A 14,530-nucleotide genomic window follows, 5' to 3' on the forward strand; every position below is an offset into this window, starting at 1 on the left:
AGGGAGATTAAGGCATTCTGTAATCCTTGTTATTTATTTTATGTGTTTGTAAAAACACTATTTTTTGAAATAGAATAGATTTCATCAGACTGCCAAAGAGCATGAAAACATTAAAACCAGGTATGAAATCCTAATCTAGAGCAAGAGGATCACGGCAGGCTGTTACTCTTAGTATATACATCTGGTTTTTGAGTCACCCTACTTTCCTTCAGACGTGGCGAAGTCTGTTACTAATTATTCAGTGTAGTAGAATGAAATATTTTAAAAGTCATGGCTCTCCAAAATCCAGCTTTTGGGGGGGGATTTTGGGGCCAGAATCAGAACTCAGAAAGCTATCTCTACCGGGACCTACTTTCATTTGGGTTGGCTATTCTGGGCCTAACTCTTCTTGGAACAAGGATGGATGATGAAACCCCTAAGTTCACAGAGTACGTGGTCTGCCATGCAAAGTAACTCTATAAGAAATGAGTACAAAGTAGAATGGTAAACACTTCAACACCTCTTCAACTTGAGCTCACACTTTCCTATGCTAACCCTGTAGTCCATATTTATAACCAAATGCCTTGTAATTCTGGGCTTCCCTGGTGGTTTCCCCTCACCTGACTGTCCCCTACTCCCCCAAAGCTTCTGCTATTCCCTCTTCCCATGATCCTTCTACACTTGTAGGAGAGTTCTCCCCTTGTTCCAGATTCTGGCCATCAGATCGTACTATTATTTCAGATCCCAATCTGTACATGATAAAGGAGAACATGGTGTATGCATGGAACAAAAGTTACCAGGACCTCATTTTTCTCCTACAGTGTCTTCTCTTCCACATAAATCACAAAAGTATCTACATAGTGATATTCCTATCTGTGAGCCAATCAGCTCACAGAACACATGCAAACACACACGTGTGTGTATGTGTGTTTGTGTGTGTGTGTGTGTGTGTGTGTATTATTTTCTCAGTATAACACATACTACTGAATGCACTCTGCCCTATACAACTGTCTCCATTTGGGTAGATTTTTTTTCTTCTTCTCTGCTTGATGGCTGGCAACCTTAGGGCCAGATCTGTGACTTAGTTATCCCAATACTTTCCCAGTACTAAAAAAAATGCTTGAGGTGCCACTTAGTAAAAATCTATTGAGTGATAAATAATTCAATGCTGCTGGAAAAAATAGCAAGTCATATCACTGAAGGAAATTATTTACAAAGTGCTCCCTTCTGAGCACTGCTGATCTATCTATCACTCAATTTTAAAGTGTGACTAAAATCAGTCTCCTGTCCTGATTCTTTCTGATAATTCTTGGGATTTAATTAGAATAAAAAATTCTTAACTGCTCTTACTTGTGCTTATAGATCATGTTCCCATAAAGCAAAATATGTGATGAATATAGTTTCCTCATGCACGTGCTTTCAAATGTATTGTTTTATATGCATGCATTGCTTAAGAAGAGCAGTTTACGGAAACATTTTTTTAAAATTTTTTCTGGAAATCATTTTTTTTAATGCCACCTGAAAGATAATTTCAGTACTTTATGTCTCATTTGAGAAGAGATTATTTATCATGTGGGGAGACATTAACTGAAGTGACTCTGAAGAGGAGCATCCATTAGTATGTGCTAGGACATGCTATAGTTAACAACCCCACATCTCAGTGGATTAACACAATAGTTTACTTCTTGCTCACAATACATGTCCATTCTAGGTGGAGAGAATACACTCAGAGTTCCTTGGTGAAGGAGGCCTCCATTCCTAAATGTGCCTCTCTAATTGTAGCAGGGAATGGGGACAGGAAAAATTACTCACTGGGTCTTAAAGCTACCACTTGAAAAAACAGTCAGCACTTCTCATATGCCATTTATGTGTTCATGCAGAATTTTAACATTAGTGGGGAAGTGCAGTGTGTGCACTAAAATAGGAAAAACAAGAATATTTGTAAGGAGCTCTAAGGAAAAAATATCCAGTTAGCTTATGGAGATTTTAAAATACTTTTTTTGTTCTCTTAACATATGTAACATATATAACATAAGAGAACAAAAAAAGTGTTTTTAAAAATCTCCATAAGCTAATTGGATGATTAGACCAAGAGACCAGGCCACAGAGCAAGCCATCAGGACCCCAGAAGGAGCTACAGCAATGCTTCTAATAAATCTGTTCTGAATTGTCAGAGAAGCAGCCTCTTTGGTGAACTTGAGACGATTTGATCACAACTCAATGTATGAATTAGCAGCTCAGCTGTCCACATCAGTGCTGATATGACATACCAACGACCAGCCCTTTTCCTTGAGAAACTGTGTGTCTCTAGCCTTTGTAAGTCTTGCCCTTGCTTTTGGTCTGGGAGACAGTCTTTACAGAGATGCACAGGAGTAAATATGCAGTATTTTAAACTAGCAGCTCTAATTTCTTCTTTGAGAGCTACTCTGCCAAAGCCTGACTATGCTCTCCCTGACCCAGTGCTCAATGTCACTGCATCTTTATGTTTCTTTTCTCACAGGAAGCTTTGAAAGATGAATTAAGACAGTACAGTGTTATAAATACAAATGGAAAAGCCTATATGGGAAACAATGATCAATAAAGTTTGAGACTGTGATAGACATACTTCTTAAGTGATACTTCAGGCTGAGCTGGGATTGTTTTGGATGAGTATTTCCAAAGTTTCCTTCCTTTTCAAAATTAAATTATAAATGCTTTCATACTTGTTCAATTTTGCTTTTGATTTGAGAAGCATAACATAAAAAAAAGATATCTTTACCTGAAGCTTGAGAATCTATGGCTTCAATAATTCTGGAATGTTAGGTCTAACTAAAACCATTTCAGAACATTGTATGAAAAAATCATGGTAAAATTTGGATACAGAATTTCCAAACTGTGTTCCAAATTATGAAGGTGGACTCACTTTTGCTTTTCATTAAAAGGATCTAACTTTGAGTTATTTCTGCTCACAGGTTTCTACAGCATTTCTTTGAGAATTGGCTCTAGTTTAATTAGAATACTATAAATACTTCAAAAAATGAAGATCATGGCACCCAGTCCCATCACTTCATGGCAAATAGATGCGGAAACAATGGAAACAGTGAGAGACTTTAGTGTCCTGGGCTCCAAAATCACTGCAGATGGTGACTGCAGCCATGAAATTAAAGGACACTTGCTCCTCGGAAGAAAAGTTATGACAAACCTAGACAGAATATTAAAAAGCAGAGACATTACTTTGCCAACAAAGGTCTATGTAGTCAAAGCTATGGTTTTTCCAGTAGTCATGTATGGATGTGAGAGTTGGACCATAAAGAAAGCTGAGTGCCAAAGAAATGATGCTTTTGAACTGTGGCATTGGAGAAGACTCTTGAGAGTCCCTTGGACTGCAAGGAGATCCAACCAGTCCATCCTAAAGGAGATCAGTCCTGGGTGTTCATTGGAAGGACTGATGCTGAAGCTGAACATTCAATACTTTGGCCACCTGATGTGAAGGAGTGACTCATTTGAAAAGACCCTGATGCTGGGAAAGATTGAAGGCAGGAGGAGAAGGGGACGACAGAGGATAAGATGGTTGGATGGCATCATCGACTCTACAGACATGAGTTTGAGCAAGCTCCGGGAGCTGGTGAAAGATAGGGAAGCCTGGCGTGCTACAGTCCATGGGGTCACAAAGAGTTGGACAGGACTGAGCGACTGAAATGAACTGAACTGATATTATTCACAATTAATGTGAAGAAACTGTTTCAAAGCCATTCAGGCAAAATCTGTGACCACAAAGCAACTTCTTGATGAAGAAACAATGGATTGAAAAAAATTTCAGAACTGTTTACTGAAGTTTTTTAAGCATTTAAAAGTAACATTTCATACTACAAAGAAATTAACATAAATGCCTACAATACTCTATTCCTACGATGTTTATAATGCTGCCTTAGAGATCAATGCATTAATTCATATTTTATTGTTCACTAAACTGTTCACAAAATTTCCCCTGGAGAAGGAAATGACAACCCATTCCAATGTTCTTGCCTGGGAAATCCCATAGACAGAGAAGTCTGGCAAGCTACAGTACATGGGGTCACAAAGAGTTGTTTACAACTGAGCAACTAAAACAACAACAAAGCAAAATGAGAAAGGATGACTTTGAATGCCTTAGTTAAGTATGAAATTAGCATCCAAAAAAACAAATTGTCAAAAATGTTTTCTCCTTATCAATTTTTCTCACAGAATATAAACCGATGGGAAAAAAATAAAGTATCTTATAATAAATGCAATGCTTATGATCTTCCAAAACGATTGGCTGTAATATAATTCACATTGGAAAACAAACTATTCATTTTAATCTGAGTAAGATCATTTTAATGGTTCTGATGACTTTAACACTGGAATTCCTATGATATCAACATTGCCAAATCCTTGCCACTGGGAATGTTTTTGCATCTGAAAGGATGACACTGATGCTGCCAAGCACTACACAGAGACAATGGTATAAAATAAACTAACAACACCATAGTAAAGGTCTACATATACATGCACTTCCGTAATAGAAACCTGCATTGTTTTTTCTGTCTGGCTTTCTTCAATCTTTATAACATTGTTTTATTCTACTTCACTTTAGTTATTCTATAGTTTAAAGCCGATGAGACATATAAGGCAATCTAACTTTTTTTTCCCATTTATTTTTATTAATTGGAGGCTAATTACTTTACAATATGGTAGTGGTTTTTTGCCATACATTGACATGAATCAGCCATGGATTTACATGTGTTCCCCATCCTGAATCCCCCTCCCACCTCCCTCCCCATCCCATTCCTCTGGGTCATCCCAGTGCTCCAGCCCCGAGCACTTGTCTCATGCATCCAACCTGGACTGGCGATCTGTTTCACACTTGATAATATACATGTTTCGCTGAAAGAGACACGTGCACCCCAGTGTTCATTGCAGCACTGTTTATAATAGCCAGGACATGGAAGCAACCTAGATGCCCATCAGCAGATGAATAGATAAGAAGGCAATCTAATTTTAAAAATATCTGCTTCTCTACTGAGGAGTCAAAGTTCCTTTCTAAACTAAATACACCTATCCCAAAATTGCAAATTCATCTTCTCACTAAAACTGATTTGGAACCGCAAAGTCAATACTCTTGGTACTTTTCCAACTGTTCGTGGGCACGTGCAGAGTGGTGGAAAATTCCAGTAGCTGATCACACAAGTTCCCAGTTGAGGTCAGACAAGGTGACACTGGGCTTTTTTGTTTCTGCTCTCCAGCTTAGATGAGCAGAGGATGGAGACAGTGGGGGGCAGTACAGAAGTACAGAAGAGCAAGCTGCTCTAGCTCTGAGGTGGGAGGACAGGGTTTAAAACCCTCTCTGGCACCTGTCAGTGGGACTGCCTCAGGCGAGTCATTTAACACTTCTGAACTTTATTTTCTCCGTGTAAAGTAAAGAAAGTAGAATCTACCAGGTTGGGTTGTTTTTAGGATTTATAATTACAATGTATATGTTATATATATTTCTCCTCACAGGAACAGTGCAATACTCACTAACTGTTTGTGGCAATTTTATATACCATAAATACCATGAATAATGGGAATCTATTGTATTTAATAAAGTGCACATGTATTCAATTTTCATGTCCATACACCTAATAATACATAAAGAGAATAACAGTGTGAATAATATAAATAATATATATAATATAATTTAAATATTTCAAGCAAATGGAAACTACTATGTAATTATGTAACAAATTTACTTGAATGCTAATTTCTCAAATTTTTTTCCTGAGATAATCAAGCGCATATACAGAAATTTACCCGCGGTTCAAGAAGTCAACAGATTCTTCAGCTTCAGTTAATTGGGATGGCAAAGAGATAAATGTTGAGGATTCCACCAGAATGACACTAAAATACATGAAAAAAGGATTATGACTCAGATGACCACAAAACATTCTTCCTTTAAATCATTTCCATCTATCATAAAATATAATTAGAATCAGAATAAATTACAGCTCAAACAGTTCATGTACTCTCATTTAGTAACTCAAAACATGTTAGAAATAAAAGATGTTGAATGGAAATAGGTAAAAAAATGATATTTTTATATGTAAAGTCAACACTGAATTCTTATAACAAGGAAACTTAGAGCAAAAATGACCAACCAAATTATATTCCAAAAAGAAAGAGGAAATTATTCATTGACCATAATACACTGTCAGAGTTATACATATTTAATAATTTCTAATCTGGATTTCCCAGGTGACTCAGTGGTAAAGAATCTGCCTGTCAATGCAGGAGATGTGGGTTTGATCCCAGGGTCAGGAAGATGCCCTAAAGTAGGGAATGGCAACCCACTCTGGTATTCTTGCCTGGGAAATCCCTTGGACAGAGGAGCCTGGTGGGCTACAGTCCATGGTCACAAAAGAGTTGAACACAACTTAGCAACTAAACAAAAACAAAAATCTTATGTCTAGAAAAGAGAAATATTTCTCTTAGAAGCAGACACGAAATTTGGGTACCTAGTAAAATCAATGCGTTGATAATTATGCCATCATCTAGAATCAAGCAGAAATTCAGTCCTTCCTATATAAAAAAGGTCATTCCTTCAAGAAACAGTTATGGAGACCCCATTACATGTTAGGTATAGGACTAAGTACTGGAAAGTACAAACATGAATATGCTATCTTCCAAGCCTTAGGTTAAATAGATGGGGAAACCATGGAAACAGTGAGAGACTTTATTTTGGGGGGCTCCAAAATCACTGCAGATGGTGACTGCAGCCATGAAATTAAAAGACTCTTGCTCTTTGGAAGAAAAGCTATGACCAACCTAGACAGCATATTAGAAAGCAGAGATATTACTTTGCCAACAAAGGTTGGTTTAGTCAAGGTTATGGTTTTTCCAGTAGTCATGTATGGGTGTGAGAGTTGGACTACAAAGAAAGCTAAGCGCAGAATACTTAATGCTTTTGAACTGTCGTGTTGGAGAAGACTTTTGAGAGTCCCTTGGACTGCAAGGAGATCAAGCCAGTCAATTCTAAAGGAAATCAGTCCTGAATATTCATTGGAACGGCTGATGTTGAATCTGAAACTCCAATACTTTGGCCACCTGATGTGAAGAACTGACTCAACTGAAAAGACCCTGATGGGGAAAGACTGAAGGCAGGAGGAGAAGGGGACGACAGAGGATGAGATGGTTGGATGGCATCATGAACGCAATGGACATGAGTTTGAGTAGGCTCTGGGAGCTGGTGATGGACACGGAGACCTGGTGTGCTGCAATCCATGGGGTCGCAAAGAGTCAGACACGACTAAGTGACTGAACTGACTGAAGCCTTAGGTTGCCCACAATGTAGTGGAGGATAGTGTGGAAATGACACCCTAGTGACAGGGTAAAGATTTCATGAAGAGTCATGTCAGGAATGCCTAATTCCTCTTGCAGAGTTGAACTGAATCTGTACAATACTGTTAAGAACAGATTTATCTAAACTTAATTTGTTAACAGAAATCTTTTTTATTATGTAACAGTTATTAAGATCTCACAATACTAGCTTGATAGTGGAAAATAGATCAGTAATAAAATCAAATGTTTTAGTCTAAAAATACACACATTCATGAACATGCATACACAAACTAAAATGCAATACATTTATATATCTTAATGTTTGAATGTTGGTATCAGTTTTTGTCTTTTTGGTTTAACTTGTTATTTCTGATGCCTTCATATAAGGGTTGTAAAGGATTTTATAAATATTAAATACTAAAAAGTTTTAAATAAGACAAAATTAACTGTAAAAAAATGTAAACTATGAATGATGAAAGTTATGTATCAAACTGGATGAACTGCTTATATAAATTTACAGTTAAGCAAATGTAGGAATTAATCCTCTCCAGAGAGCAATTTATATTTAAAGTCATGCACTAAATTCTCATTTAAATTTCATAAAATTATGAGGCAGAGAACATTTATAACATTTCTTTATATTTCTATAAATCCATGGTGAATCATTGGGCAATTTATTTTGGGAATAATTTGTTCTGGCTAAAAAACAATCACAAGCATAATGGTATTTGACACACAAATAAAAAGACTAAACCAACATAATAAATATTAGATTTTTCACACACTATACATGTACCATTTTGAGATAAAATAGCATTCTGTATGCTTCTGTTTAAAAAGTCCCTGCTTAATTACAATGAACATACTTTCCTCAAAATAGATATATTAACTTTAAAAATGAAATATAAACTGCCATTAACACAGAAAAAGATCCTGTTTGATTACTGCCGTTTCTAAATCAGTGGTCCTAACATTTCAATGTGCATTATTATCATCTGGAGTGCTTGTTCAAAATGCAGATTCCCAAGCTTCTATTTGTATGAATTCTGAGTTAGTAAGTCTGGCATGGGCTCCAATGAACTCTCCAGATGTTTTTTAAATAGCCTGTCTATGGGTTAAACTCTGATCACTCTTGAATTATACCAGCACTGATTTAACATTAATGTACAAATAAATACTCTGGAGATGTTGTTCAATGCAGATTCTGATTCAACTGCATTAGAGTGGGCCTGAGATTCTGGTTTTCTAATAAGCTCCCAGGTGATGGTGATTTTGCTGACTCAGAAACCACATTGTGAGAAGGACAAGATCAATTAAAACAAAAAACATATTTTAAATAATAAAAACAGGTCACTAGGAAAACAAAAGCAGGGAATGGTTTAGAATAACCATTTTCACACCTATATAAAACCAATAAAAACACTGGGAAAAGTTGTCCAAATTAACTTTCTCAGAATTGCAGCTAACTAAAGAAAAGTTTTATGGATGTCATGTATGGATGTGAGAGTTGGACTGTGAAGAAAGCTGAGTGCCGAAAAATTGATGCTTTTGAACTGTGGTGTTGGAGAAGACTCTTGAGAGTCCCTTGGACTGTAAGGAGATCCAAACAGTCCACCCTAAAGATCAGTCATGGGTGTTCATTGGAAGGACTGATGCTGAAGCTGAAACTCCAGTACTTTGGCCACCTCACGCAAAGAGTTGACTCATTGGAAAAGACCCTGATGCTGGGAGGGATTGGGGGCAGGAGGAGAAGGGGACGACAGAGGATGAGATGGCTGGATGGCATCACCGACTCGATGGACATGAGTTTGAATAAACTCTGGGAGTTGGTGATGGACAGGGAGGCCTGGTGTGCTGCGGTTCATGAGGTCACAAAGAGTCGGACACGACTGAGTGACTGAACTGAACTGAAAGAAAAGCTTGCAGCAATCTGAATGGTGTTTACACAAGAAAAGATTCCAGGGACTTCCCTGGTGGTCCAGTGCGTAAGAATCCACCTGCTAAGGCAAAGGACACAGATTCAATCCTTGGTCCTTAAAGATCCCACATGCCAGGGAACAAGTAAGCCTGAGAGCTACAACTACTGAGCCTACATGCTTCAACTACTGAAGCCTGTGTGCCTAGAGCCTGTGCTCCTCAACAAGAGAAGCCATCACAATGAGCAGCCTGTGTACCACAACTAGAGAGTAGCCTCCACTTGCTGCAAGTAGAAACCACAGACATGAACACATGCAGTAATGAAGACAAAGCAAAAAAAAAAAAAAAAGCCTCCAAACCTTGGTAAGAACAGTAGAGTTTGCAGCCTTGTAATTTTTATGTTGTAACTCCCCTCCTCTTCTCCATAGCTCTGCAGTAGCCTTGAAAACTAACTGCCTTGCAACCAAGGTAGCCGTACAAAATGTTCAGGCTTGCTGCCACAGGTAGGAATAGACTGAGGTTGGAGCTCTTCAAAAAGAAGTCCCATCCCTGATCATTGTTACTGTGCAACCTGTCTCAAAGCTCCCTAGAAGAACTCAATATGCACGATGTTGCTTTAATCTAAGCAACTGACTCAAAGGAAAATAACTATCGCTAGGATGTTTGTTGAAAACAATCAGTAACAATTATGCCCGAGGATACCATAGCAATTGGATCAAGTAAGAGCCTGAGAAAACATAAAAGGAAGATCTGGAGACAAGATGCCCATAGGAGAAATTGCAATCGCTCAGTAGAGTCCCAAAATATGTGAAGGGCCTTCAATCCCACTTACAGAGATACCTGTTGTTCAGTCACTAAGTCACATCCACTCGTTGCGACTCCACAGACTGCAACACGTCAGGCTTCCCTGTCCTTCACTGTCTCTGGGAGTTTGCTCAAAATTATATCCACTGAGTTGGTGATGCCATCTAATCTTGCTACCCCCTTGTCCTCTTGCCCTCAATCTTTCCTAGCATCATGGTCTTTTCCAATAAGTCACCTCTTCTCATCAGATGGCCAAAGTACTGGAGCTTCAGCTTCAGCATCAGTCCTTCCAATGAATATTCAGGGTTGATTTCATTTAGGATGCACTGGTTTGATCTCGTTGCAGTCCAAGGGACTCTCAAGAGTCTTCTCTGGCATCACAACTCAAAAGCATTAATCCTTCAGCACTCAGCCTTCTTTATGGTTCAATTCTCACATCTATACATGACTACTGGAAAAACTGTGGCTTTGACTATTCAGACCTTTGTCCAGACTAGTACAGCTAGGAACAGAGGACACATTAGTTTCCTAGCTCCCAGGGGGAGAACCATCATTCTGGAGATGTATGACATCAACATTTCTTATCCTGCCCCAAGTACATGCTGCTGAGGCTATGTTCAGGCAAATGCAGCTGAGAGGAGCTGAGGGGCTTCCTTCTTCCACCCAGGACACAATCATGGACCACAAGCTCGGCATGGGTGTGAAATCACCATTGCCCTAGCTTACAAAGTGGTGGTTCTATGCTGGGAGAAGCAAACCAGTAAGACCTGAAACTACTTTCCCCCACCCTACCTAGCATTCAGGTCCTAATATGGGGGTGTTACTTCAAGAAAAGCTTACCATTGTCCCCCTTTCTACCAACACAGTCATGGCTCAGAAATTTTACCTAGAGGGAGAAGCTGACCTTAAGACATATAGCTCTTAATCTCTTCACAAAGGACCTGATTTCATTTTCGAAAACAAGTGAAGATGAACCCAAGGGTGCTCTTAAAACTAGTGCAGTTGTGGTGAAAGGCAATTAGGAGGAACCCTGCTAGTTTGTTGGAGAAAACTGGGGAAAGAGACAACCGAGAGGAACCCTTGTGGAGACAGAATAAATCTCAAACATTGACCTAAGGGACTATTATTGCAAAGGAGCTGGCTTTGATTGAATTAGTCTGAGGAGCAATTTACGCCTTCCACAGAATGCAAATCAGGGAAACTTAATAGCTAAGTGTGGACACAGAAAGACACAGTCAAAGAAAGCTATGCCAAAACCACCTTTTATCCAAGAGTGATTGTGGGCATATTCAAGACTGCATCCCCTAGAAGCAATATTAGAAAGTTCACACTATGTATGCGGGGCATTTTTTTGAGGGGAAGGGGGAGTAAACATCTCTAAAATAAGCCAGCCAGGTAGTAAAAAATTAAACAAGCAAACAACATTAAAAATCATGTGGGAGATGAGACCAGAATTCAATGTGTTTTCAAAAATGTCCAGTTTCCAACATAACAATTATGAAACAAGCAAAGAAACAATAAAAGAGGTATGAAAGAAAAGCTGCTTGATAGAGTGATCAGCTATCATATTTAACAGAAAACTAACTCAAAATACCCATTGTAAATGTCTTAAAAAGCTAAGGAAACTATGACTAAAGAAGTAAAGGAAAGCATGATGATGAAATTAATAAAAAAGAACCAAATGGAAATTCTGGATTTTTAAACTGCAATTATAGATTAAAAAAAAAAATCACTAGAGGGGCTCAGGAGATTTGAATTGGTAGGAAAAAGAAGAATTAACAAACTTCAAGACTGACAGAGATTATGCAGTCTGAAGAACAAAGAAAAATGAATAAAGAAAAATAAACAATCAAATACATATATGGTACACAATTAAATGCACCAATAAATGTTTAATGAAATAAGCTGAAAGTGAGGAAAAAAGAAAAGAAAAAAACATCAGAAAAATGAGATGAGTGAACATAACATAAATTTAAACATTTACTTTTTATTGAGATATGCTTGATATACAATATTATATATTCAGAAATGCAGTATAGTGATTCACAACTTTTAAAGATAATTCTCCATTCATAGTTATTATAAATTTTGATAAAGTAGGATCAAATCTGGTCACTGTGCTGCACACAAATGTTTGGAAAATTTTCTGAAATTTTAAATTTTATTTGAAAATACATTTAATATGAGATTATTCATAATAAAATTCAGATAATTTTTGTAAGTAATATGAAAAACTCGGTCACTTGTTTTATTGTTTATAACATTAAAGTAGTCTATGTCAATTATTTGACATTAAATTTCCTCTCATTCCCTTTTATTGCATTTTATCTTTAAAAGTAATGTATGTTTAAATTAAACAATCAATAAAATATTGATTTTACAGATTTTGTGAGTGGCCTTAAATTTTCATGATTATATGCCTATTACCTAAGTTTGAGGGCCACATTCACATAAGACATGAAGGAGTCAAAAGTCTCCAACAAATAATCTTGTCCTCTACCAAACCATGTATTCCTCACAAGAAGTAGCAATTTTAATTATATCTGAGATAAATCATAAAATTGGCTTCCCTGATGGCTCAGCGGTAAACATTCTGCCTGCAATGTAGGAGCCACAGGTTTGATCCCTGGGACAGGAAAATTCCCTGGAGGAGGGCATGGCTACCCACTCTAGTAGTTTTGCCCAGAGAATCACATGGACAGAGGAGCCCGGCAGGCTACAGTCCATAGGGTCCCAAAGAGTAGGACATGACTGAAGTGACTTAGCACACATGCACACACGCAAATCATAAAATAACAATGACATATTATTATTTTTAGAGAAACATACAATTATAATATTCTACCAATGCCAGGAACTTTGAGATTTTCTTTCAATTCTACCACTAGAATAAGAGTTAACATATTTGATCTTGATTTTCTCTGAAGAACTGCAGTCAGTCATTTGGTTCATTTAAGGGTATATTTTAATACTGGATTAATGCCATATATTCTGATATTTTTTGTTCCTTACATTCTGATATAACATTTTAATAAAATTACAGTAAATAAAATTCTCCCTCACTGAATATGGGAACCATAAATTCACCAATAACTGTTTTAACAAAAGAATTTTTGTTTTGTTGACAATAAATGATATTGCTAATAAGAAATTACCAAAAGCCCAGACATATAGTAATTTAAAAACTGAAAATTACCAAATACTAATATGAGAAGCATACATACAATTTCCAAGCAACACAAGTATTGTTGTAAGAATCTGACTTTTAAAGTTGGTAGAAAGAGAGTTCATAATTTAAGCAGTATGTAAGGTATGGAGGAGGGCATGGCAACCCACTCCAGTATTCTTGCCTGGAGAATCCCCATGGACAGAGGAGCCTGGCGGGCTACAGTCCATGGGGTCGCAAAGAGTCGGACACGACTGAGTGACTAAGCGCAGTACAAGGTCTCATTAAGGGCTTTCCAGATAGCTCAGTGATAAAGAATCCACCTGCCAATGCATGAAACACTGGTTTAATCCCTGGGACGGGAAGATTCCCTGGTGAAGGAAATGGCAACCCACTCCAGTATTCTTGCCTGGGAAATCCCATGGTCAGGGGAGCCTGGCTGGATACAGTCTACGGGGGTCACAGAAGAGTGGGACATGAATTAGCAACTGAACAACAATAAGGTACAATTATCCATCTCCTCCCTCAACATGTAAATCTATAGAAAGATATTTTTTATTTGGGACCTTAAATAAAACTTAGGCATTTATTGTCTTTTTGTTCCAAATATATTTTGTTGTTGTTGTTGTTAAATCTAAAGATGTACAAATGAACATTTGCTGTGCAGTTTTAATTAATCATGATGCTTTAGGTGAAAATAAATTTTCTGCTTGAATCAACATTTCACTTTTGGAAATTAACAGATAGGAAGAAATTATAAGTTTAAAAGTCTATTAGTTATAAATTTTAAGAAACTGAAAGAACTATACATTTCAATGAAGATAAAGCTTATTGGCAAAATTAATAAATTTGACACAATCAGCATTAGCTTTGTAGAGATGAAACAGCATTTCAAGGAAAACTGATTTACCTTCATTATTTGTTCTATTTTATCTGCTGATGCTTATAAATTTACAGTAATATAAATATGCAAAATTTCTCCTCAAAACAGTTCACATTTAAGACAACTACATAACTTCTCTTAAGACTGGATATGGCTAATTGCAATAAATTTACATCAAAACAATAACTTACTTAAAGTCCCCAGAAGCTTGGAAGGGATTTTTAACTTTCACAGTAATTTCTTGCCATGTATAACATGGGGATTTGCATTTTATAGTTGCCTAAGGTAAAAAAGAAATAAAACATACTATATGATAATAACAAAAAAGAATATCCTCAACTATAAAATATAGGCTTAAAGTATCTAAAAACCTGTCCATTTAAACATTTCAGAGATATTAATTTATATAAACATTATACTGCCAAAATCTGAGTGGGAAAAAAAAATAGATTTTTACCTCATCACCA

At 37.1% G+C, this 14,530-nt stretch overlaps 1 protein-coding gene across 1 annotated transcript in view; it reads right to left on the bottom strand.

Annotated features, from left to right (window-relative positions):
* Positions 1-610: 610 nt before the first annotated feature.
* LOC133052844 (cilia- and flagella-associated protein 47-like) overlaps positions 611-14,530 on the bottom strand; it is a 190,760-nt gene continuing 176,840 nt past the window's right edge. The window contains exons 23-25 of the mRNA XM_061137676.1: positions 14,255-14,343; positions 5,770-5,856; positions 611-728 (exon numbers count right to left, since the gene is read on the bottom strand). Of these exons, the coding sequence (XP_060993659.1) occupies positions 611-728; positions 5,770-5,856; positions 14,255-14,343 (294 nt within the window). The remainder of the gene's footprint in view (positions 729-5,769; positions 5,857-14,254; positions 14,344-14,530) is intronic.

Source organism: Dama dama, chromosome X (genome assembly GCF_033118175.1).
Source record: "Dama dama isolate Ldn47 chromosome X, ASM3311817v1, whole genome shotgun sequence".
In the NCBI taxonomy this organism is placed as follows: Eukaryota; Metazoa; Chordata; class Mammalia; order Artiodactyla; family Cervidae; genus Dama; species Dama dama.